The sequence below is a fragment of the Heliangelus exortis genome, chromosome 16 (assembly GCF_036169615.1).
Source record: "Heliangelus exortis chromosome 16, bHelExo1.hap1, whole genome shotgun sequence".
Classification (NCBI taxonomy): Eukaryota; Metazoa; Chordata; class Aves; order Apodiformes; family Trochilidae; genus Heliangelus; species Heliangelus exortis.
Genome location: NC_092437.1, coordinates 13,513,905 through 13,538,425, shown reverse-complemented (window position 1 = coordinate 13,538,425; position 24,521 = coordinate 13,513,905). Strand labels below are relative to the sequence as shown.

Here is a 24,521-nt window from a genome sequence, read left to right as displayed (position 1 = left end):
ATAACAATTAATTATATCAACAAAATATCTGCTTGGCTTGGAGGACTCACGAGCACCTCCAAAATGCCCACAGGCCCTGCTCTCTATAAGGCAGAGATGGTAGTACCCTGCTGTAAAGCAAAGCCACAGACCAGCAGAAACATCTCCCACAGCACCCAGCTATGGGTGTTGCTCCTTAGCTTTTGGTAACAAAAGACCCCTCCACACATCCCAAGTTACAGGGCCACCAGGACAGCTCTACAGCACTAAAATCCTAATCACCCACCTAAAGCCCCTGGGCCAGCAGTGCACATCCAAAGTACCCACCTACCCAGGTTAGAGAGGTTTTTAGGGATCAGTGTGGGTCTTCCCTTTGCTCAAGCTCCTAGGTGCAAGAATGCTGCACCAACAGCTGGGTGTGGAGGTGAGGAGAATTTGCTTCAAAGGGAGAGACTGAGGTTAAAAATGGGGCAAGGTTGTTCCTCACCTGAAGCAGAGCCCACGTAGTTCTCATAGAGGCAAGCCAAGAGCTTGTTTTGGGATTTCTGGAAGACAGTCACCACTGTCTCATTCAGGGGGTCCTTATTCTTGTCCAGCCACCCACTGATGTTGTATGGCACCTGTCACCAGAGAGACAAAGTTCAAGCTCCCAGCCCTGCAAGAGGGAAGGTGGGCATGGTGTGGGAGAGCTGAGAGGACACCTACCACCCCGGCGTAGTGCACCACCTCGAAGTGGGCCTCGTATTTCCGCTTTTTATCCGGCCGGGGCTTCTGGAAGTTGGGTGACTTCCCAATGTGGTTGTCATAGAGTTTAGCTTTGAATGACATGTCAGAGGCTTTGGGGAACATGCACTCCTCTTCGAGGATGGACAGGATTCCCATTGGCTGTAAGGAGAGGGTGGTATAAGGAGGTCTGAGCTTGGTGTTGCCATGGCCCATCCCAGACCGGGGAACTCTCTGTGCCACTGAGCAAGCTGAGGCAAGGCTTGACCTGGGAGACCTCTTCCTTCTTCAGGCAAATGGTGTGAGACACTGGCCATGGGCAAAGCTATCACTGGTGTACACTAGGATGCATCTGACACCCAGCCAGTCAGAGTGGCACTGGCCAGGGATGCAAGACATGGGGTCTTGCCCAGGTCCATCAGACTGTTAGGAAGGGGAGATCCTCTCCAGTGTCCTGACAGGTTTGCTCCCTCGCCCCCTCCCCCCAAAAAAAATTATTTTCCTCCATGCAATGGGGGAAATCTTTCATACAAGCTGCTTTTCTACAAGTACTCAGCAAGTACTCAAGTAAGAGACACTGAGGGGCAGCAGCTAGTTGGGAAAAAACGGACAGAGATCACTGTTCTCTGGAGGAACAAGTCTCACCAGGTTTTGTGGCTCACTGGTGGGTAGGAACTGTATTTCTGTGGTTTAATAAAGTCAAAATTTCTGTCAAAAAGGACTCAGTGGGCTGGAGTGTGGGAAAAGAAAGTTGGGAACTTGCTGCTGACTGGGGAAGGAATAATTTCACTTATGGCAGCAGAGCACCTCTTACTGCTCCAGACTTTGCAAACAAACTTCCTTCCAGAATACCATCCCTGTGCCCTGACTCCTGCTTTACCTTCTCAATCAGGTCAATGCAGGCCTGCAGGTCCAGGCCAAAGTCAATGAAGACCCATTCAATGCCTTCCTTCTTATATTCTTCTTGCTCCAGGACAAACATGTGGTGGTTGAAGAACTGCTGCAACTTCTCATTGGTGAAGTTGATGCACAGCTGCTCAAAGCTGTTGAACTGCAAGATCAGAACAACCTTGTGTCAGAAGCAGCTCCAGATGTGCAGGGATTCATTCTTCTGCTTTGGCTATGTGGGAAGAGTGACTTCTGCTGGGCTCAGCTAGATTGCTACCAGAGCAGTCAGCCTGGAATCACAGATGTGCCCACAGCAATGTTAGCACAGTCCTTTGTGAAATGCCTCTTTGCTCCAAATCCTTTACTTCAGACAAGAGCTATTTTTCTTATCAAAGCTAGCAGGGCACTGAGCTGTCTAGCTCTAATATTCCCCCAAACCCATTGCAGGGACCTGTAGAACTCACATCAAAGATCTCAAAGCCTGCAATGTCCAGTACTCCAATGAAGAACTGCCTGGCCAGCTTGGTGTCAAGGGTCTTGTTGATCCGAGTCACCAGCCACTTGAACATACGATCATAGGTGGCTTTAGCCAGGGCTCCCACACCATAGACAACCTGCCAAAGCAAACCAAAGAGTGGGTCAGGAGCTCTTATGCTTCTTCCTGCTTTTGTAAGAGCTAGAGGCTGAAGAAGAGACAGACAGACAGACAGACAGACCCAGGGATTTCATGATTACAACATATTCTCCAAGATCAGTTTTCTCATGCTCACAATTGTGTTCTTATGTCTCTGCCTTGCTCTTAGCTCCCAAGGTCTTAGGATACAGATTCAGTCTAAAGTGGTATTTTCAGAAGCCTTGTGCATGGCAGGAGCCTCCAGCTCACCTTGGATAAGACTCCAGCTCCTAAGATCCTCTTGAATTTTACTGAAGGATTGGCTTGCACTATTCAGGCCAGGTTTGTGTTCCTAACTTTAATGTGGCTGGAGTCTGAGAAGGTACATTTTTAGTGCACTTGAGCTTCCCACTGATCTAAACTAGATCAGTTTAGATGAGTTTTCTATTTTTCAGAGCTAAACTCTTCATGGGAGTGTGATCCATAGAAACTGGACCCCTTCTGGCTGCGACCCAACCCACTTTTCAAAGGTACTGCATTGAACCTCCAGCTTAGTTAATCTCCAAGTCTATTTGCCAGCTTTACCACCAAGTTCCCAGCTGCTAAAAGTCAGAACTTGTTGATAGAGCTTCTCATGCTGCTTTGGAGTCTCCTCCTTAATCCAAGAGAGTGAACTGAAGCACCAATTACCATATGCAGAGGACATCAGGCAATAAGCCTGCCTGCAGGAGTCAGGTACCAGCATGAGCAGAGAGCTTGTGTCCCAGCACACTCACCTGCTCCACGTTCTGACCTTTGGTCACATATTCATTGCCCACTTTCACACGAGGATGGAGCAAGCCCTTCATTAGGTCAGCTGAGCTGACTCCCATGAGGTAGGCAGCTTTGTCAGCACCTGCAACACAGTACAAGGATGTGAGGAGCCAGCAAGCAAGGAAGCCCTGGGAAAAGGAAAAGGAATCACCAGCCTTTCTGCTGATCAATGCTAACTATACTAGTTTTTCCACCTGCTCCAGAGTCTCCTCTTCAGTGATTTTCCACCTTGGATATTGTGTGATGCATTTAAGGTTTGGCTTGGCCTTCCTGCCTCAGAAGTTACTGTTTGGAGGGGATGATGTTAGCAAGCCTGCTGCACCTTTTCAGGTTTTCTTGCTTTCCTTTCTTAGACCCCTAATAGCAGATTGTACCTAGAAAATCACCTCTGTAGGGAAATCACTGCTAGATCAAAATCTCCTCTAATTACCAGGTACCAGCTGAATCCTGTATTGACATTCCTCAGGCAAGGGGAACTCCTCCTCCACAAATGTTAACATGACTAGGTCTGATTCAGGTAGTGATTTCTGCTGGATCCCTGCCTCAGCTGATGAGTAGTTAGTGCTTAAGCCTCCCAGTTATGTGAGAGGGCTCTCTCTTCTCACCTTTCCATATGCTGGAAAGTCATCCTCTCCTTGGAGCTTGCTCCATTATGCCTGGGAGTCAGGCAGCAGTGCAACAGAAAACACCTGAGCTCTGACTTTTCCATATGTTCAGGTGTATGTTCCATATGCTCTGCAACCTGACCATTCTCTTAGCTCTATGATTTGCATCAGGTTTTGCTATGGACCACCTGCTCTGGAAGGCAGTCTACTGAAGTACATGGGAAGAGGTGATGAAGGGCAGAGGAACAACCAGGGTGAAGCACAACCAAGGTGTGACAGCCCATGACATCACTAAAGCAGCTCTGGTGCAGATGAGACCACCTCATGCTTGCAGAAGAACAAGTCTGCTCAAGAAAAAGTCCCCTTGTGAACCCAAAGCAGGCTCTAAGACAGTGTGGCTGCTTAGGATCATGGTCACCAAACCTTACAGACCAGAAATAAACCCAGTCTGCCCTTGGAGGAATCTGCATGCTCAGCCCAGGCTGGGCAGATCTGGCAGCGTGGAGCCAAACTCACTTTCAGTGCCATCAGCCTCTGCCTGCTCTTCTCGCTGCTTTTGCTTGAACTTCATGTTGCCAAAGTGCATGATGGCACCCACTATTTTGTAGCAGCCAGATTTCTCTTCATTGCTGAAGCCCAGGATGTCCATGGCATGCTGAGGAGAGACAAAGCAGTAGAGATAGAACAAAATCACCACTCTGAGGTGAGAGTTGGTCCTCCCACCTTCTCCTAAGGTGGTCTCCCTATCCTGTGTCTCAGGGCAGGGTGCTCTAAGTGGGCACTTAGCCAAGGAGTCCTGTCCATGGGATCTTGAATGTGAGTCCAGCTCCCAGAAGATCTGCTCGAAAGCAGGTTTTCCAGGGTGAGGTCTCATCTTCTCATGGAAGCCATGGGAAGTGTTTATGTGCTACAGGCCCTTCCTAGTGCAGGAACTCACTCTCCCTTCTCTGCCTGGGGAAGGCTGTTGATGGAGATCACAGTCACTCCACCCTTCCTTGTAAGCTCACAAGCAGATGCAGAACAACTGCCAGTAAACCAGAGGGAGCTCACAGCCAACGTGGAGAGGGACACAGGAAAGCTGGAACACATCCCTATGACAGCCCAGAAGGAAGTTGTGTCCTTCCCTGTGCAGTGTGGGGGAAGCACACGTACATCTGTTGCCATGAGTTCCTCTCCATCATCCATGTTGTCCACAGTTGTTACACCCTGAGAGCAGAAGTGGTAATCGTAGGGGTTGAGGGAGAGCAGCAGCATATCTGTTGGGGAAGACACACAGGAGGTGAGGCCAGTCTTACAGAGACAAAGCTGGGGCAGAAGGGCAACCCTGCCCACAGATGAAGGGGTTTTCACTGGCTTCAACTGGAGGGTTCTGGATGGTGAGACTGTTTGTTAGCCCAGGCAGTCCCACACGTGGATCTGTCTTTTCTGTGATGTGCCTCCTGCTTGCTATCTTGGGATATGGCTTGGCTGCAGACTGATTTAGAAGTGGCCATCCATGTCCTTGTGACCACCAGATAAGATTACTGCTCTGCACAGCTCTCCAGACCTGCCTAATAAGGTATTGTTCTCAAGCCAGCAACAAGCTCAAGAGCCTGCAGCCAAAATGCTGACCACTCGGAGGATTGTGCCAGCCATCCTTCTGCAACATGGAAAGGTTCCCTGGGCACTCCCTGTCACTGGGACCAGGAGGACAGGGCTGCTCAGAGCACAGCACTGCCCCACTGCAAACTCCAGTCAGCTGGGACTGTCCTGATGAACGCATCTAGGATGTGTCTGCACTAGGGCTGCTGCTGAGAGTGAGCTGTGCAGCTGGTTTCAAGCTCACCTGAAACAAGTCATCTCACTAAGGTGGCTGAAGGAGCTCAGAGGAGGCTGGAAAACACTTCCCTCTACCCCAAAATGAGCACGTGTCCAGCCAGCACATCTGAGGTCAGTGTATGCCCATCACACGACGAGGACTCTCTCAGCAAGGTAGCTGCACAAAGCGTGCTCCCACCCTGCAGACAGACCCTCAGTGACCTCTTCTCTGCTCCTAGGCAGCTGCAGAAGGGGCTTTAGTCTGGCTTCTCAGCCTGTGAGGATAAAGGAGGCTGAACTAGATGACCTCTTGAAATCCCTTCCATTCTGATATAGCCACCAATCCCCTGGCCCTGCACAGCCAGCAGAGCACTTGTGGGTAGAGAGCTGGGTTTCCTCAGTCTCTATGAGCTCCAAAGTTGACAAGAGAGCTCTTTGTGGCTATTTTCAAGCCACTGTGCTGCATAGACTATGCTGGAGCTCTGGCTGCCTTACCTTGCAGCTCTGGTTTCTTCCCAGAGAGGATCTGGTAGTAGATGTGGTAGCTTCGCTCTTTGGGTTGCTGGAAAATCACTCGTGATTTTTCCAGAAGATCTAGAATCAAACAGGGCAGAGGGTTAGAGGAGCCCTTGTTCCTTCCTGGGGCTGACCCAGCATCAGCACAAATTGTGAGCTGAACCCCCACTGCAGCTGGCACAGACTCACAGATGTCAATGTCTGCAGAGGCCAACTTCCCCGAGGGACCAAAGTGGATCCGGATGAACTTGCCCTGAAAACAGGCACAGGAGGTGAGTGCTGGGCTTGGCTACACAGGTACAACCCTGCAGAGCTCCTGGAAACCTGAGACAACTACAGAACACTGGGAATTTCCCACTTCTTAGGCTTCTGCTGATGCCAGGCATGTTCCTGGGCTCTGGGAGGGGTAGGTGGGTGAAGCTTTGTAAGGTGCAGAGGGTCAGACAGCATCACCTAAGGCTTTAAACACCAGGGAGGCAGAAATTTCACTTACTGCAGGTGAATCCCTGTCCTCAGACCTGCTCTTCAGACTAAGCACTTCTGCAGGACAGTGTGATACTGAGCCTGCCCATGGCCTCCTGCTCTGTGGTGTGCTGAGAAATCTCACCCAGGAGAGCCTCCTTTCCCTTCCATCCATCACAGGCAGCTGTGGCTGAGGAGCTCTGCAGCCCACAGCAGAGCCAGGCTGGCCTTAGCTACAAAGCCACTGCTCCCTGGAAGGGGCACACTTGCCTGTCCCAGCTCCAGCACTCCAGGCTCTGCTTACTCTCAGCTTTGATCCTGTAAGGGACTTCTCTCCAGCCACAAGGCTGTGACACCAGGGTGATTCATTCTGACCAGCACATCACTGACTGCACTGATGTACCCAGAAGCTTGGCCTCAGCAGTCCAACCCCACTAAGGAGCAGAGCTCAATGCTTCCTGCTCCATGCCTTTGGCTCACAAGGTGCAGACCCACACCACCACAAAGGACACATCCAGTGGCCCAGGAGCTTTCTGTCTGGCTGAGGCACTTACAAAACGTGAGGAGTTGTCATTTCTTATGGTTTTGGCATTGCCAAAAGCTTCCATAGCTGGGTTAGCCTCAATGATTTGATCTTCGAGGGTGCCCTGGAAAACAAAACCAAAGGATGTGTCAGCTCCCACCCAACCAGAGGGGATCTCTCACCAACAATACTGGGAAACAGTGGAGAAACTCCTGGCTGCCTGCTGTGCTCCTCAGCTCTCTTTCTGAGCTTGCTACTCCTTGCCTCACAAGCAGATGCAGCTCAGCTTAGCAGAGCCAGGTTTTGCAGCAATGCTCTCCATGGGCTTCTCCTCACCTAAACTGGTCTCTCTGGAGATCCAGAATACTGTTCCCTCTGCACACAGCTGTCCTTAGCCCCTTCCTTAGGCTGCTACACCATGCAAACCAAGAGCAAGCACATGTTGTCACCACAACAGTCCAAAACATTTTCAGGCTCTTTGACTTTGCCAGACATTTCCTCCTCCATCAAACCAAAGTCTTGGACAGTTCAAATCACAGCACGTTGCAAAAGAAGAGATCCAGAAAACAGGATTCATCTATGACTCCCATCTATGACACCAACAACATGCACAGCAAGGTCACAGTGTGATGGGAAAACACCACAGGTCCCAGGTGGTGTGATCTGCTGAACTCACTGGAGCTCTCCTAAGCAAGCCCCAGGACCACTCTTCCCCCAGCCTTGTTTTCCCATTCAGGTTTCCCATGCACAGTTCAAAGATAAGGACACAATCTTCACCAAGTGTAGGCAGAGCAGGACAAAAATTGAAGGAGAGAAGCAAGAGACTTGTGCTACAAGAAGGACAGTGAGTAAACAGTAGTGGAGTTTGGTGGCACCGTCACCTGAAGGATTTTTCATGAGAGCTTTTGCCCATGCTCTGACACATTACAGTCCATGGGGCTTTCCTTAGGTGGAAAACACCAGCTCTTGGCTCTGCTCATCAACAGCCACCCTGTCTTTTCAATACTGAGCCCACGACTGCTCCCAACCTTTGCAGCTCCAGGTGTGTTGAAGGGCAGAAAGAGACAGGGAGCAGCTTGAATCCCAGCTTCACTAACACACTGCATTTTGTCACTTGGCTGTCCTCTGATCTGTTCCCTTTTGATTCAGCCTGATCTAAAATTGCCTGCCCTGTGCAATTCAATGGGGGCTGCCCCATGGGGTGTCCTGGGACCCACAGATTCACACACCCCCAATTCATTAATAAGCTTGCCCAGGTGTTTTGAGACTCATGTGTTAATGAGCATCCCTTGACCAAGACTGTGCATCAGCTAAAGGCTGTTCCACGGTGCTCAGCCAGAGAAACCAAGGACATATGATTGAGCTGCTGAAAGCCCTCAGGGTGCTGGGAGCTCCAGGGACTGCACCTTTGCTGGACTGCACTCAGTTTTTTCCCATGGAGCTCAGAAAGCACCTGAGAAACACCCCCCAGAGAAGGACATCAGCTGCCTGCAATCTGGTGGGCCAAGGCAGCTCAGACTTTTGCAGAGTTGGCATGCCCAAGCATCATCAGGCCCCCAGGCTGCAGCCAAAGCCCAGTGCTGCCCGTGGCAGAGAGGCTCTTCCCCTGCCCCTCAGCTGGACCTTAAGGCTGAGGTCACACTGATGGTTTAGAGAGTGGAGGTCACAAAGATTTTGTCTTTGGAAGAGCCCCCAGCATCCCCAGGCAAACACTGTGCTGGTCAGAAATGAGCCTTCAAAGATTAATAATCCCTTGAAGGAGAGGTTGGAGTCAGAAAGGCAAAAAGTCACTGAGAGATGAAAAACACCAAAGCTTCAAAGAATGAGAAGGTGGGAGATAGAAAGCCAAGTGGAGAACTAAACACAGTCCTTGTTCCCAGACCCCACACAGGTGTTCCTCATCACCCCACCAGAGCCCTGTGGTGCAGCAGAGCTCTGTCCTCAGCTTTGAAGATTATAGGAGTCTACAACACTTACCCCAGTTTTAGTGGCAAGAGCTGCCTAGAGAAAGGAAAGAAAATTGTCTTTAGAAATCCAGAAAACCCAGGCAAGAACCACAAGAAGCATGGTCAGAAAAGCAGGGCATGACCATTTAGTGCCAAAAAAAAAAAAAAGTCCAAGAAAAAAAATAAGAGGATTAAAATTTGTAAGAGATGCCAAAAAGTTGTTAAATAGATTAGCTCAAGAAAATAAAGAAATGCATCAAAAAGCAAGAACAGTTAAATACAAACCAAAAGAAGAGTAAAGAAGATAATGCTGAAGTATTGCTTGGCTGATACCTAAAGCAGCCAGTTTGCATCTACGAGGGAAAAGCAGGCTGGAGCCTCAACAAATCAAGAATAAATAAGCAATTGCAAGGGCAGCTCAAAAATAACCAGCACCAAAGAAATGCAAGAATCAAAACAAGAGCAAGAAAAGCAGAAAGTAGAAAAGGGTCAAAATGAACAAGAGGAGAAAAAAAAGGAGAAAAGGATGAAAAGCAAGGCTTAAAAGAGGCAAGGTGGGAAATGGCAGGTTTACTCCATTCTTTCAATGCTCCATAAGAAGATTTGTGGGGTGTTAAAGGAGGAAGAGAAGATAAAGAGGGCACCTAAAGCACCTCTTCTAGGCTGCACAGACTGAGCAGCCGCATTAAAAAAAACCCATTTCACCTTGTGCAGAGTAATTTCAAGCCTTGCTTGTTCAAAAGTCAGGGGAAAGCCAAGCCCTGGGTGGGTCAGATCAAAACACGCTTCCAAATGCAAAAAATCGAGGGAAGAAAAAAAAAAAACCACAAAAACCAAGTAAAAAGAAGAGGAAAGGGGGAGGGGAAAAACAAGAAGGAAAAAAAAAATAAAGAAAGGAAGAAAACAGCAAGAACTTGTTTCAAAAGAGGGTCTTACTAATTTCTTGCCCGGTGTGTCGCCCAAGGCTGCGACAATGGCAAAGTACTGAATGACCCTCTTGGTGTTTACAGTCTTACCAGCACCAGATTCTCCGCTTGGAGTAACAGAAATACACAGACATGAGGCAAAGAACAGGCAAAACTTCACACTGAGACCCTGCCAACCTGCCACCCCACTCAACGTGCCAGGAGAGAGAAGCAAAGTGTCAGAGGGACACCAGAGTGTCATTTCTTATGGTTTTGGTATTGCCAAAAGCTTCCATAGCTGGGTTAGCCTCAATGATTTGATCTTTGAGGGTGCCCTCAGTCTCCTCCAGCCTGGAGATGTGGGTGCCGTGGTTTGGGGGCTTGTCTTTGGACTGAAACCCAGCTCCATCCTGGGAGTGTGGGTGCCTGGTTTGGGGGCTTGTCTTTGAAGTGAAACCCAGCTCCATCCTGGGAGTGTGGGTGCCTGGTTTTGGGGCTTGTCTTTGGACTGAAACCCAGCTCCATCCTGGGAGTGTGGGTGCCTGGTTTTGGGGCTTGTCTTTGGAGTGAAACCCAGCTCCATCCTCGCCGTGTCCTCTGGCTGCAAGCCTAGGCTCTGCCTTCCTCCTCGAAGGTGCCGTGAGGGGTCAGCTGCCCACCCCAGATATGGCAGGAGGTGTTGTCACCCACCAATGCTGTCTGACCCTGGCCCCCAGGGCTTCAGCTGTCGGGGATCAGCCAGGATCCATCCTCCCCTGCTCCCTCTCCAGCAGTTTCAGCACGCCCAGCTTTGCTGGGTGGTCTTGGAGATGGAGGTGGCACCATGCTGGGGTGAAGCCTGCCTGGGTGAGGGTGGGTGAGCCCTGTGCTGGGTGCAGGTGGCCGGAGGGCCCCACTGAGCTCATCCCTAAAGTTAGAGCTCTCCCATTGTAATCCCAGATCACAAAGAGCCCGGGGGGGGGAGAGAGCTGGGAGGCCCGGACACACGCCAAGCATCCCTCAGCAGCCCCTGCCTTTCCTAATTAGGGTATGGCCGAGGCTAAAAATGTCTGCGGCTCCTGGCAGTGGTGTAGGGTCCTTTAGAGTCCTTTATATAGCCCTTATCTATATGTCACTTGAAATCAACCTGGCCTATACCCTCCCACATCACTCTCCTCCCCCATCACTGCCTCTCCAGCCACTGCCACCATCTCCCTCTGGCCTTGGCCTCCATCTCTCCTCCCCCCTCGCTCCTCAGAGGTGGCCGAGGAGGCTCACGGCAGCTGCCAGGGTGGGTGCAGGGGCAGTTTTGTCACCTGGCACGGTGGCGGGAAAGGACAGAGGGACCGAGACCTGCCAGGGCAGGGCAAGAGACACATCCTGAGGGGACCCTCCTGGGGGTGCCTGCCCGGGATGCCCTGGGGGGAGCAGCACAGAGGGGCGGGTGTGGGAGCACAGAGGGTACTTACGTGATGAGCATGGACTGGTTTTCACGGTCTGGAAGAGAAGAAGCATGCATTAGGCTAGTGCCACCCTCCTCAGACCCCCTTCCCGTGATTTCAGCCCTCCCCAGGATGGGGGTGACCCCTGAGGCCGGGGCTCACTGCGCAGCATGTCGTTGTAGGCATTGTCAGCAATGGAGTAGATGTGCGGGGGGGCCTCGGAGCGCCGCTTGCCCTTGTAGGCCGCCACCACGGGCGCGGTGTAGACAGGCAGCCACTTGTAGGGGTTGATGGTGACGCAGAAGAGCCCTGAGTAGGTCTGGGGGGAGGGAGAGAGGAAAGAGAGTCGATGAGGGAGAAGGGGGACCCGGCGCTCCACGGCGTCCCCACCCCATGGGGTGACCCGTGGGCAGCGCTGCCTTACGTAGATCATCCAGTGGGAGTAGCGGCGCTTCAGGTTGTAGAGCACGGAGGCCTCGTTGAGGTGGGTCAGCATGGCCATGTCCTCAATCATGTCAAACTTAGGAGGGTTCATGGGCTGGATATCATCCTCCTTCACCACCCGCGTCTGCCAGAGGAGGAGGGACACATCAGATGGACCCCAACCCTCCCCAGATGCCCTCTCCCCCCACATCTGCCAGGCAGACAGACTGACAGTCCCGTAATGAGGACAACGCTGGCTCTGTCCCTGCTGTGCTCCCGGCAGCCCTGCCCTCCACTTCGGGGTGACAGGGCTAGGGCAGCCTTCCCAGCACCCCAGCCTCAAAGTCTAGCTGGGAAAAGTAAGACCCAAGCCCATCCCCTCCCCAGGGACCATGGGCTGCAGCCAAGCCCATGGGGTGTCCAAGCTGGGGGGTAACAACATGTCACTCCACAACACACTCAACACCCCCATCATGCCTGCTTCTTCACAGCCTAAAACCCCACAGCAGCACAGTCTTCTGCTCAGAGAGATCTCTGGTTCTTTGGGCAAACAGCTGAAGTTTTTACCCCATGACTTATAACTGGATTTCTTTAATCCCACCAAGCCAAGCACTGGGAAACTGTCCTGTTATCTGCCTTGCCTGAATGGCAGAAGCTGCATTTAGCAAATAGTCTTGTTACTAAAGACTAAATGAAACTTTTAAAGAAGTTTCTGTGCAGATGACTTTGAATTATGGGGTGCCAAAAAGTGAGGCAGTAGATAGAAGAACAGGGGAGGGGCTAAGTCTCTTGAAACTCTTTCTGCTGGAAATGCTGATCCAGGGAAAGCAAATACTGTTTTGGATTTTGCAAATCCATGGCAAATTGTCAATCCCCTGCCTCCCCAAAAAGGGGAACAGCAAAAAAAGGTTTGAAAACTATGTTCATAGAAGCCGAAGATCTTCTAAACATCAGAATAAACTTTTGAAATCAATAACCCCTCCTCAGTCAATTTTGAGGAGGGAATTTTTTTTTGCTTTTTTCCCAATTTCAGACAAAAAAGTCTTTCCAAATCCTTGACACTTTTCAAAAAAAATCACATATACTCCTTTCAAATTCAACACACAATAACTTCTCAGTGCTGTGACAGGAGCTGAGAAATAGAAACCATAAATTCTACCACCTCCTGTCCAGGGAAGTCCTGGTTCCTTTTCCAAGTTTTATACCAGCATAATGAAATTCTGGGGCCATGTGAGTCCCATAGCCAAGGAAAAAAAATTAATTGAGCTGATTTGCAGCTATTGATACTGGATATTATCTTGACAAATATCAGCTGGTAGCCACTTGCTTTGCCTCCCTCCCACTGCTGAACTTCACCACCAGACACAGCTTCTCCTGCCTCTTCTCCTTACAGCCCCACTCACTCTGCTACAAATCCTGGCTAAAATGAGTAAGAATGGGCCAAACAGCCCCTTACCTCTTGTTTCAACCTTTGAGATGAGTCAGGCAGCAGCTCAGCATCACCCAGGGCTGTGGTGGGGCAGGCACAGCTTTTTGGGGCAGCCCTTCCCGTGGCCGGGAGCTGTGCTGGGGCAGCCCCAGTGTCCCCTTTGCTCTGGCTCCCACAGTAAAACCGTGTTTGGAAGCAAACACTCGATGGGGGGGATGCTGAACTGCTACTCTTGGCAAGTAATTGGCCTACGTGTCCTGACACTGTGGTGTGTGTCCCCTCAGGGCATGTCTGATCAATCACCAGGCGTGGAAGGGTTATCAGCAAGAGCTTGGCTAGGTTCAGATACGGCCTTATCAAGCATATCCCCCCTCCACACACACTTGCTAGCCCTTGGAAAATTAGAGGTATTTTGCTTACTTCTTTGTTTTTAGTTTCCACAGTGACTTTGCCACCGGAGATTTCTTTGATTTCCACTTCAATATATGCTTCTTTCTCATCTGGGATCCAAGCTCGCTTCTTTCCTGCAGAGGGAAGGGAGGGAGAGAGGAGATACAAAACAGGTTGAAATGTAGAAAATCATTTGAATTGTCAGCTGAAAGCCACATGAATGCAGTAACATGGAAGACAGGAAGACAGTTATTATTGCTCTTGGTCATAGGAGCTGAGATTTCTCTTTTTTTTTCTTCTTTTTTATTTCTTTTTTTTTTTTTTTTTTTTTTTAAATTATTATTATTATTTGTTGTTGTTGCTGTTGTTGTTGGTAGCTGCTTACTTTGCCAGGGTCATCTTTTAGTCTGACAGAAGTCTGCTGCTTCACATGTGCTTGCACTCAGTCTATCATGAAAAAACGATGGTGAAAGCAAGCAAAACTCTCCTCATTTGCTGAGCTAAGAGGAGCAAGGCAGAGCATGAGCTGGAGCTGTGGGGCAAGCTCTGTACAGCTCCTAAATTAAACAGAGCTGAAGAAGGTTTTGCCACCAGTCCCTCAGCCCATCTCCTTCAGCCCTCCTGCCCCTCAGGAAGATGAAGGGCCACTTCCTCCTGTACCTCAGAAGACAAGGGACTGTGAAAAAATCTGCTTTTCCTACTTCCGAGATCTTCCTGTGCTGGTGGGGTGGTTGGGCTAATTCTGCAGTACCCCACTACAGGTACCAGCCCTGGGAAAAGAAGAGGATGCTCTCCCAAGAGAGCTGTGGCTTGGGGCACACACATGGGGCTGTGCTGAGACCTGCCTCAGGGTCTTACCATCAAATGGGATGGTCTGGAGCTTCAGCTGTTCCGTGTAGCTTTTCCGGAGGAATTCAGCAGCCTCCCCAAACTCACTCATGTCCAGCATAGACATCTTGCCTGGCTGGAGGAAGACTCAGCAGCAGTGAAAGAGGGAGAAACACCAAAGGCTGAAAGGAGGGAAGGGACAAGGAGTTAGTCTGTGTGGAAAGCACCCACCTCTGGGTTGCTTACCAAGAGCAATACAGTCACCATGAGCTTGAGAAAAGAAGTGACAACAATGCTAGCTAATAATAGCTATAACAAAAGACTATAATAAATTACTGAACACTTTCCCTTCTGCTGCTATCAGCCTGGCAATGTAAGCCCCAGCTGGGTGAGCGGGCACCACTTTGGTGTCAAAATCCACATTCACATTTTAGGCATCACCAGAGATCATCCAGGACACCTCTTTTCTTGATAAACTCAGCTAAACCCAATCCCAGCTCTACAAACTGGTTGGCGCCCTGGTACCTCACACAAAACCTCTGTAAAGACCCATGTCCATTTTGCAGAGCCACACTGCAGGAAGATAAAAGCAAGACTGGAGGGATTATCCCTGGGAAGACCCCTTGTAGAAAACTTCAGTGACAGCTGCCTGGAACAAGCGCTTTCCGGATAGCTCTTCCTCACACCCATCTCACGCCCAGCAGAGCTCTGAAAAGCCACAGAGGTCACGAACGGAGCCACTGCTGGTAGCCAGAAACTCAGCAAAGTTCCTGGACCTGAGGAAAAATGCTCTGCATCCAGGTCTGTCCCACCCTCCCCTGTACCGTCAGAGCCGGTCCTGGGAGCATCCAGCCCACAGAGGTGCAGCGGGTTAGTAGCAGACGAGCAGACACAGACATGCTCTTTATTACTGACCTGGGTGATAGGAAGGAGTGGCTGTGTGTGTGCAGCAAAGCCCCTTTTTATTGTGTCTGTCAAGGTCAGAGTGGGAAAAGATATGTCAGAAATTCCCATGTGTCATGTCCACACAACTCCATTGGTGCTGCTGTCCCACTGCCCGGAGAGACACAAAAGGCAAACTTCGCTTTTATCTCTCTGCAAATGCAGCCTGGTTATTTTTACTCCTGTATTGTCAGGCAAGTACAAAGGCAGAGAGAGAGAATCCAGCTCGGGGAGGCAGCACAGCTCATCATGCCTGCCCTCCTTGCCTGCTCTGCTGGGGAGCAGAGGAATGAGACCTTCCTGCACCTGAGCCACGGGCCCTTTTGCTCCTTCCCCACTGCCTGGAGGGATGTGTGCAGCTGCTGCCTTTCCAAGCTGGAGCATCCCAACTTTTCACTCAGCTCTGGTTCAGTTTCTCCCTGGTCAGACTGCCCAGGAGCAGGGGACCAGGGAAGGACCTCCGGGCTTGGGCTTTGCTACCCCTTTTTCTTCGCAGCTTGTTTCCCACAACACCAGCCACTGACCATTTAACACCAACCACCACAAACACAGAATTTGCTTTTCTGGTTACAGGCAAATGAAACTCAGTGGGTTTTTCAGAGGGCTCTGATACTCCCCAGAGCTGTGGTGGCCCATGAGAAGTCCCCCAGGTCAGGCACACTGCTGGGCAGGAGAGCTCAGGATGAACTCTGCCCTCAGCAAGCTCTGCAAAACAGTAAACCTCCAGGTCCTGTTCCCAGAGCTTTCTCACCTTGGCTTGGGAGCTTGGTTCATGGCTAGACCAGATTTAAGATCTCACTGCAGAGGAGCTGCTGGATTTCCTCACCATTCTGCCTGGGCAGCACCCAGTGACACAGTGTACAGCACAGTGACCACAGCCCAGAGCAAACTCCTCTCCCAGCAGCACTACCATGGGCTGCCTGAGGTGGGCATGGGACCCAGCCAGACCCTCACCCAGGCCACAGGGATTTCTGTCCCAGGCTCAAGAAGTCACAGCAAGGATTCCTGTGCCTGTACGTGCCACGTGGCTTCCTCCCCAAAGGACCTTCATGCCTGCCCACCACCAACTCTGCTCCTCCCTTTGCCTTTGCTTCAGTGCATTTAAAAAGCAAAGCAGGGCTGGATGCTTGGTTCTCATCCCCCCTCCCTCCAGCCCTCACCAGACCAAGCTGTGCCATTGTCAAGGGCAGGCCCAGCACCACCTTCCCAGGGCAAAGAACCCCATGGATCAGTCCAGCACTTGCAGCCAGACCATGAACTCCTGCCAGGGTGGGCCACAGCCCCTCAGATGCATGGTCCTCCCTGCAGTGCTGCTCTGCTCCTCAGAAAGCTGCTCCATGGGAGCAGGGACACTCGTGGGCTGCTTGGATTCAACACAGATTCATGTGAAAAGCTTTGTCAGAGCTGGCTGACTGGGTACCCTCACACCCCTCCAGCTTCTGACCCCTCAGATGGTTTTGGTGGCTGCATCCCCCATCCTTGGCTGGAGATGCCTCAGTGCCTCTTGGCTTCCCAGATGTGTGGTCATGTCCTGGGGACACAGAAATGAGGAATAACTCCACCAAGGTGGTGCTGGAGATCCAGGGTCCATGGCTGCAGGGTTTTGCTGTTCCCCATTATGTACCAGTCACACCCCCCAGAGATTTGGGGGTTGTTGTCTCCTCCTGAGAGCACAGAAGCTGAGACATGGGGTGATTGAGGATCAGCTGCAGGGTGCTGTGCCCAGGCTGGATGTGGTGTGGCCGCTGTCACAGCCAGAATAGCAGCATCAGGAGCTGCTTAGGGCACGTGGCTTCAGCCTGGGCACACAGCCCAGCTTGCAGAGAGATTTTTGCAGCCTCAGGACCTGCCCTGCACTCAAGCCAGGCACTGGAAGGGGTTTCTGCTAAAGCCCCAGTGTTGATCACTCCTTCCACCCAGCACACAGGCAAGGTTTGGTGCTACACCCTGTGAGTCTGGGTTCCCAGTGACACCCTGACAGGCAGGTCCTCTGCCTTCCCACTCTGCTTTGGAGTGCAGCCTGGGAGACCTATGGGTTGCAGGAGGACTCCAGACCTGTCCCCTGTTACTTGAGCCCCAACAGAGGGGATGGCTGGGCTCAGGGGTGGGTTGAAGTTGCCTTCACAGGCTGTGTGGTGTGCAGCAAGGGCTTTGCATGGTGCCAGTCTTCCCCATGAATTAAAACAGTCCCATGGAGGGAGTGTGTAGTGTGAACAAGGTGACTTTCATCCCATCAGGATAAAACGGGGTGCAAACCCTCACCTCCATACTCCATGTGGGTGCTTTGTCACCAGGCTGGTGTTCAGGAGCTCAGGTCCTCCTCAGGGTTTGCCAGCAGCTGGTGCAGAGTTGGACTCCATGAATGTGTCTACTGCAACTGTCCTGGGGAGATCATCAGGGAACAGCATTGCTGAGGCCCCTCTGTACAAGCCTGCTGAGATTGCAGAGTTTCAGTGTCCTAAAGATCCACGGGTGCTGATGGACCACAGGTCCCTCTAAGGTTACCCTAATGGTCTTCTGTCACTCTGTTCTGGGCTTGGAGTCAGGTTTCCACCCACATCCTGGGGGGACCTGAGGCCTTTGGTGGGTCTGGTGCCAAGTACCTTTGCCATAAGCTCCCTGGCAGTGGGATGAGCTCTTGGCCAAGAGCTACCAGCTGGCCCAGCTTCACACATTCTTCTCAGGGCATGTACCCACCCCACACTCTGCTCACCTCCTCCTCTGCCTTATCTTTAAAGTGATTTTATTTTCGGAGATTCCTTCTGCAGTTCCTTCTGTCCGCCCTAGTTTCTCTCCTTCTTTGAAGAGGTTCCAGCAGGGTCTATCAAAGGCTGAGCAGATCTCTAGAAGGGGAAATGTGGAATGGTCACTCCAGCAGCTGCTGAACTCCACTTCCTTTGGGTCTGGGTGCTTTTGGCCCTGGCATTTGTGATGTGTTTTTCAGGGTGGTAGGAAGCTCAGCATCATTGCTGGCCAGGCCTGAGCTGTGCCATGCTCAGACAGGTCAGACAGGGTGTCCTCAGTGGGACAGTGGCCACAGAGGCTTCCTATGGACCTCCCACAATAGCCCTAAAAAAACCCAACCCTGAGCAGAAGGGATTTTGCTTTAGGTGGTGACTGCCCAAAATGAACAGCCTGCCCGAGTGTCCCACCAACCCTGCATGACCATCCTCAGCATGGATCATCTCCCCTGACCACTGAAGCACCCCTGTTCTTCCCCCCAGAGCTCTGTGCTCAATGTTGGTGTCCCATGATATGATGGAAGAGGATGGGGGATCCCCCCCCAAGGGCTGGGCAGGACACCAGACTGCAGAGCTGCTCCTTCCATGAGCATTTTGGGGTCCGATCAGCTCCCACCTAGCCCAGAAAAGCCAGGAGGGTGCCAAGGCCTCAGCCATCATCTCTGGAGAAACCCTCTGGCTGCTCCTCGACCCCCAGGAGGAATGTTTCCCATTAGAAAGCTCTGATAAGTGGCAGGAAGGAGAATTACTCTCCGTGTCGGGCAGTTGGCGAGAGGTTTCCACACTTCACATATCACCACTATCAGCTCCCTGAAATGCACCAGGGGGGAGAGCAAAGGCAGCTGATTAGATAAAGACAATCTGTGGAGGGGCTATTTCAGGCATATTTCCATCAAGAAAGAATGTCTGCTTACAGTGAGATGGGCAGAGGTGACAGGCCAGCACTGCCACGCTGACAGTGTCCCTCTGGCTCAACCCAGCCATGCAAGGTTCCTCCAAAGCAAACCCCTGGGTCCCCCCAGTCCTGTCCCACCAGGATGACACCAGGCTCACACAACCAGCCACTCACAGTGTCAGTCCCCAGGATGGTCCCCTCATAGCCTCCTGCTCTATCCACTTCTCATGCACCTTCTCCTGTGCTCCATGGGAAGCTACACTGGGGCTATGGTGAGGAGCCAGCTGATGGAAGCAGCCATGCTTGTATAGGACCTGCTGCTTGGATTTAGGAGGTGTTTCCTCAGCCTGGTGAAGGCCATGGTTCTGCTCTCCTGGGCCACCAACTTAGCCTTCTGCTCACTACAGGTTCAAACACTACACTTGGTCATCAAGCCTCACACCAGACAGAGCTCAGTCTCTCTCATGACAAAGGAGCAATGGCAACAGATGTGGGATTTCTTCATGGGATCTGGCTTGGATTTTTCTCTAAGACTGGCTGACACCTTGGAGGGAGCAGTGTTCCTGCATATCCTCACACAAAAGGAGACCTTCTCACCTCACTACGGCCCACCAGACAATGTGGGCTTTTCTTTCTCTGAAGTTCAACTCATGTCTGATTCCATGTTTCCAGTCTCTAGTCTGGATACACTCTTCTGGGATGTCACCTAGCAGACAGCAGCTTTCCCATACAAGATGTATCCTGTCACTGAGCAAGGCTGTGTCCCATGGTGCTTGGGTTCAAGGGTGACCTTTAGCATCCCAAGGGTGACCTTGAGCACAGCGGGACCCACACACACAGAGCCTGTCCTGGCATTTTGGGTGGTGGGTGATCTAAACCTCCCTAAAAGCTTCCCCAGGAAGCAAGCCCCAGTGTGGTGGAACTCTGGCCCTGCAGAGACCTTCTCCCCACAGCAGAAAGGGATCAGACTGGTCCCCATCTAGGTGCTGAGAAGCTTGGGCACAGCTCAGGAAGTGAAGGTGCAGCCAAGCACAGGTCCAGCACAGCAGCTTCGTTTTCCACCAGCTGGTCCTGCTGCCTCTCACAGCCCAGCTCAGGGCTATTTATACCTGGCTCCACGGGCACTGCACAGTGCAGAAAAGCCTGGTGGAAAAGCTAAGGAAGTAATATTACTTTGGGGAAGAAATGACACTACCAGTTTATAAATAACCTGGGTTTCATTGATCTTTTAGATGCTCTCTTGGCAGAGAGTCCAATGTCATCTCTCCAGCAATGCAGACAATACTCAGGCATTGTCATAGTCTCAGTTACAGGGAAAAGGACAGCACCAGCTGCCTTTCTATCTTTAGCCCATGAGAGCACCCTTCAATTGTTCTGCACTTCAAACAATAGGCACATCTGAGAGGGGGGGGGGTAGGGTTTAAGATTGCTGGCCTTACCAGAGCATTTTGCACCAAAACGAGGCCTCAGGGACAGTAGATATCTTTCATGCCCTGCCTGAAGCTGGTATTTATACGACAGAGAAGCCAGGGTGCAAGAGCTCTGTCTTGTTTTTTCTTGCACATGATGGGCCAGTTTGAGGTTTGCCTTCCTGTGGAGCCCTTTGAGCTCTCTTCCACAAAAATAGCCCCATTGTTCTGTCTTTATTTGGCTGGTGCCAAACATCACATCATCCCCTCTGCTCATGGGGTCAAATGAATGGCTTTGGTACTACTCCACTGCAGAAATGAGTGTCTGCATCAACACACAAACAGCCAGAGATGCAGCAGAGTTGGCCAGGAACCAGACATGGCTAAGTCGGTTGCTTTGCAGCTGGAAAAGTGAAGTTGGGGGGTTTATTCTTTTTGGCCCCATTTCAGGGTAGGAGGGCACACAGTGTGCCCATGAGTGGTTGAGGAGCAATTCTTTGAGGGAGCAGAGGGGCAGCCAAGCACCCAGCTCTGCAACCAGCCCGTCAGCTGCAGTGTATCAAATGCCTCTGCATAGCTCAGCAGCAGCGTGGGGGAAAAATCTGCTCATTTTCTGGTGGCTTTGCCAGTGCCTTTGGTGCTGGGGTGCCTCTGCCCTGCGTGGCCAGGGGGCCTGGGCTGTGCCGTGGGCATCCCCAGTGTGGGATATGGCTGTTCAGGGATATTGTTGCCCTAAATCCCCAATCCATGCAGCAGACTCTGATGAGTTAGAAGAGTGGGGTCTTGTCAGAACTATTTATTCCCCCCCGTGGTGGCTGATGTGGTATTGAGTTTCAATTGTCTGAGCCCTGGGCAGCCTTTGAAAGGGGACGCGACATCCCAAAGCCACCAAGCCCATCTTTGAAGGCTCTTTAGCAGCCAGAGGAGAGGTTTACAAGTATAAAGTGCTTTTCTTTAAACTTTGTGGGACTCTATTTTTAGCCAATAAAGATAATGTCCCAGTTGGTGTTGTTCATCTTTTGTTGCATGTAACCTGCCAAATACTTACCATATCTGCCATATTCTTTTATCATTTAACCTTCTCTGAGCTGCACTGCAGCTCTCTTAATGCTGTAGCAGAGATGATGAGCTATCTGCAGCTACAAATCCTTCCCGGGCTACAAGATTACTTTAAAAAGCTCTCATTCTCCAGACTGATTTTGGAAAAAAGAAATAGGAGAGAAGGTAGAGCTCTCTATAAAAAGAGTTTTCCCAGTCAGAGCAAGGTGCACTTGTTCTGGGAGCTCCCAAGCACAGGGCAGCACCTTTTCCCAACTTCCTTGAAATGAAACTGGATCATATTTTGCAACTAAGTTTAGAATTTCAAGTTTTTATTTCCTTTCTCAGGGTGGGGACCCAGGACACTGTAACATCTGAGGGGGGAAATGCTTCTATTTGAGTAAACTCTGTCCTTTAGCATCACCATTAAAACCCCTGGACTTGGTTCCTCACTTCCAGCCCTTGCCCAACAGGCAGACAAAGAGCCCTTGCCCCGTGGGGGGCCCAAGCAGGCTCCCAGTGCAGGGAAATTATCCAAGGAGACAAGACCACCAGTCCACTTCCAAACTCACAGCCTGGATTTGTACTCAGGAAGGTGTGAATCCACAGTTACTGATCAAAGGGATGGCAGAGAGGAAAGAGCAGGACTCCCGCGTCCAGGAGACGAGGTGGGTGAAGTAAAGAGCTGTAATCTCTGAGCTTTATTTCAGAGTTAGATCTCTCAAAGCAGAGCTAAGAGGCTTGTGGTGACGTGGACAACTCCTGGAGCTGGTAATGGGATAGAGCCAGTTGGCTCTTGGCTTGGCCTGGTGACTGGTGCTGGTGCAGCTCTGGAGGGTGACAAGTGTAACACCAGACACTGCTACAGAAATCCCTCCAGCATGGCCAGGGCGGGAGCTGCCTTTGGATTCTCCTCTTCATATGCTCCATGGTGGGTGCCCCTGCCCAGGGCTTTTTCCTGGTGCACCCTGGGTGGGTCAGGGCATGAGCAGCACGTGTGAGCTCAGCACGGGTGTGTGAGCCTGGCACCCTCCTCAGCTGTTGTGCTCTAGGTGAATATGGGTGTAGTGATGTATACAGAGAGAGTCTTAACCCACCCACAGCCTCTCTGCAGGTTGGATGGGTCAGGGAGTCCTGCACAGACAGGGTTTGCTGCAGGGCTTGGCACTTTGTGCAGTTCCAGACTTGGAGCTGCTTTTGCAGCTGCTTTTTTTTTGATCTAAAGGCACATAGGAAACTGAGGCATGGGATGAAATCACCTGCAAAAAGTCTGTGGCCAAGCAAGGAAAGGATCTGCTCTTCCTGCCAGGCAGCTGAGTGATGCATCTCTCAGCCCTGGGACAGGTCACCAAGGAGATGGGGAGGTCTCCATCCTGGGAGGTTTTCAAGGTTTGTCTAAGTCACAGCCACACTGATCCCACACTAGGGACAGTCCCACTGTGAGCAGGAGGTTGGAAGCACCTTCCCTCTCTCATTCCCTGACATGAGCAAATGTCTGAGACTATCCCTGATGGTAGAGGAGGCAGGAAAAATGAGTATCTGCAGGCAGCAGCCTGGAGTCAATGAAACCACAATTTCCTGGGTTTGTGACTGCAGGACCCAAGCATCTTATGTGGAATCACTCATCCTGTTCCCATGGCTGCATTAGTGGAAAGTTTAGTCCAAATAAAGATGCAGATCTGAGGCTGGTGTTCAGCTGCCCTTCTGGGAACTACACCCAAGCACTGCTGGTGTCAGGTGTTCATCCTGCAGCCACCCCACTGCTTCTCTTGGAGATCACAGCTGTACTATAAATACCCCCTGAAAATGCTTAATTCTATTATCCCAGTAGGAACACAAATGATTGCCTTGTGATGACAACAGCTCTTTTTTCCAGTTATGCTGTGATGTTGATAATAATTTACTGGCAAACTGGTTGTTTCATTTTATTACACTTATTGTAAGGGCAGAGCACGTTAGGACTGGCAGTTCCTTTGTACACTTAAACAAAAGAGTAGGAGGGCTCTGGTTCAGTTTGGATTTATTTACACGTAAACAAATTTTATCTGTTCCCAATCCAGATGTGCTCCTGCAGAAGTAACCCTCCTGGTTTGCCACACTGCCATTTTGAGCTCTCTTGCTGGGAAATGAACACCCAGATGTGCCCCAGAGAGGAGGCAGAGAACAGCCCCCAGCCTCAGATCTGCCCAAAATGAGCACAGGGAGTAACCCCAGCTCCTGCTCCACCCAGGTGAATGAGCATCAATCCACACCTAAACTGGGAGGAAAATACCAGCTGCCCCCTGGGGCATCCTAGAAATCACCAAGGATTTGGGATACCCATCCCAACCAAGGCATGGCACATGGCTGGGATGTCCCCAAGGAGCACTCAGTGGCCTCTCTGGGAACAAGGAGGGGACACCCAAGATGGGGCTGCACCCCAGCCACCCCCTCCCCCAGGTCCTGCCAGTGCAGTGCAGCAAAGGGATGTGGGCAGTGAAGATACTGAAGAAATGGAAACCATGGAGATGTGTCCAGTGTGGGTTCAGCTTGGGTTCTTTTCCAAACCAAGGAAATTCCTTCATCATCCCCTGCCTGGAAAGGGACAATTTCCTGCGAAAGGCAAAGCTCCTGTGAAGGCAACAGATGATGCAGCTCCAGCACAGGAGAAAGTGCCAAGGAGTTACATGATGATGATGATGATGATGATGATGATGATGATGTTGGCTCACAGCAGCCTCAGAAATTATGCTGGGAGCTTCCAGCAGGTGATCCCCGAGCTGCTCCCAGTGCACAGGAAACCCAGGTGCAGGCTACAAGTTCTCCATGGTGGTAACACCAGGACACGCTGGGAAAGGAAAGGCAGAGCAGGGGGGAGCTCCCTGGGACTGTCCCTTGAGGCTTGATGAGTCCTCAGGCCTGGGCAATTTCAGATTAATTGGAGAGCACCAAACATTTGCTCTCCTCCCTCAGGGAGGGCTTCTCCCTCCTGGGACAAACGTTTCCCAGATCTCCACTTTGTGCACCCATAATGATTCCAGTGGTCACCCCGAGGGCTCCCTGGCACAGAGGGAGGCCACCAACCTCAGTGCTGTGGTGGCCGTGGTGGCACTCGTTGGGTCCCGGGGCCTTTCAGTGGCGCTCCCCGTGGGGCTCGCCACCCTGGGCACCCCCGCCATGGCACCCCCGAGGAGTGGGGCGTCACTTCTGCACGGCGTGACGTCACGACGGCGGATAATGACTCCGAGAGGCTCTG

The 24,521-nt window shown here is 51.3% G+C and overlaps 1 protein-coding gene across 1 annotated transcript in view; it reads right to left on the bottom strand.

The window, feature by feature from the left end:
- Nucleotides 1-14,463, bottom strand: part of MYH7B (myosin heavy chain 7B) — a 28,030-nt gene extending 13,567 nt beyond the window's left edge. The window contains exons 1-17 of the mRNA XM_071759907.1: nucleotides 14,292-14,463; nucleotides 13,464-13,567; nucleotides 11,616-11,759; nucleotides 11,354-11,510; nucleotides 11,219-11,246; nucleotides 9,802-9,898; nucleotides 8,897-8,920; nucleotides 6,951-7,043; nucleotides 6,124-6,187; nucleotides 5,914-6,012; nucleotides 4,774-4,877; nucleotides 4,138-4,276; nucleotides 2,980-3,098; nucleotides 2,055-2,204; nucleotides 1,583-1,753; nucleotides 685-864; nucleotides 467-599 (exon numbers count right to left, since the gene is read on the bottom strand). Of these exons, the coding sequence (XP_071616008.1) occupies nucleotides 467-599; nucleotides 685-864; nucleotides 1,583-1,753; nucleotides 2,055-2,204; nucleotides 2,980-3,098; nucleotides 4,138-4,276; nucleotides 4,774-4,877; nucleotides 5,914-6,012; nucleotides 6,124-6,187; nucleotides 6,951-7,043; nucleotides 8,897-8,920; nucleotides 9,802-9,898; nucleotides 11,219-11,246; nucleotides 11,354-11,510; nucleotides 11,616-11,759; nucleotides 13,464-13,567; nucleotides 14,292-14,388 (1,903 nt within the window). The 5' untranslated portion in view covers nucleotides 14,389-14,463. The remainder of the gene's footprint in view (nucleotides 1-466; nucleotides 600-684; nucleotides 865-1,582; nucleotides 1,754-2,054; nucleotides 2,205-2,979; nucleotides 3,099-4,137; nucleotides 4,277-4,773; nucleotides 4,878-5,913; nucleotides 6,013-6,123; nucleotides 6,188-6,950; nucleotides 7,044-8,896; nucleotides 8,921-9,801; nucleotides 9,899-11,218; nucleotides 11,247-11,353; nucleotides 11,511-11,615; nucleotides 11,760-13,463; nucleotides 13,568-14,291) is intronic.
- Nucleotides 14,464-24,521: the final 10,058 nt, after the last annotated feature.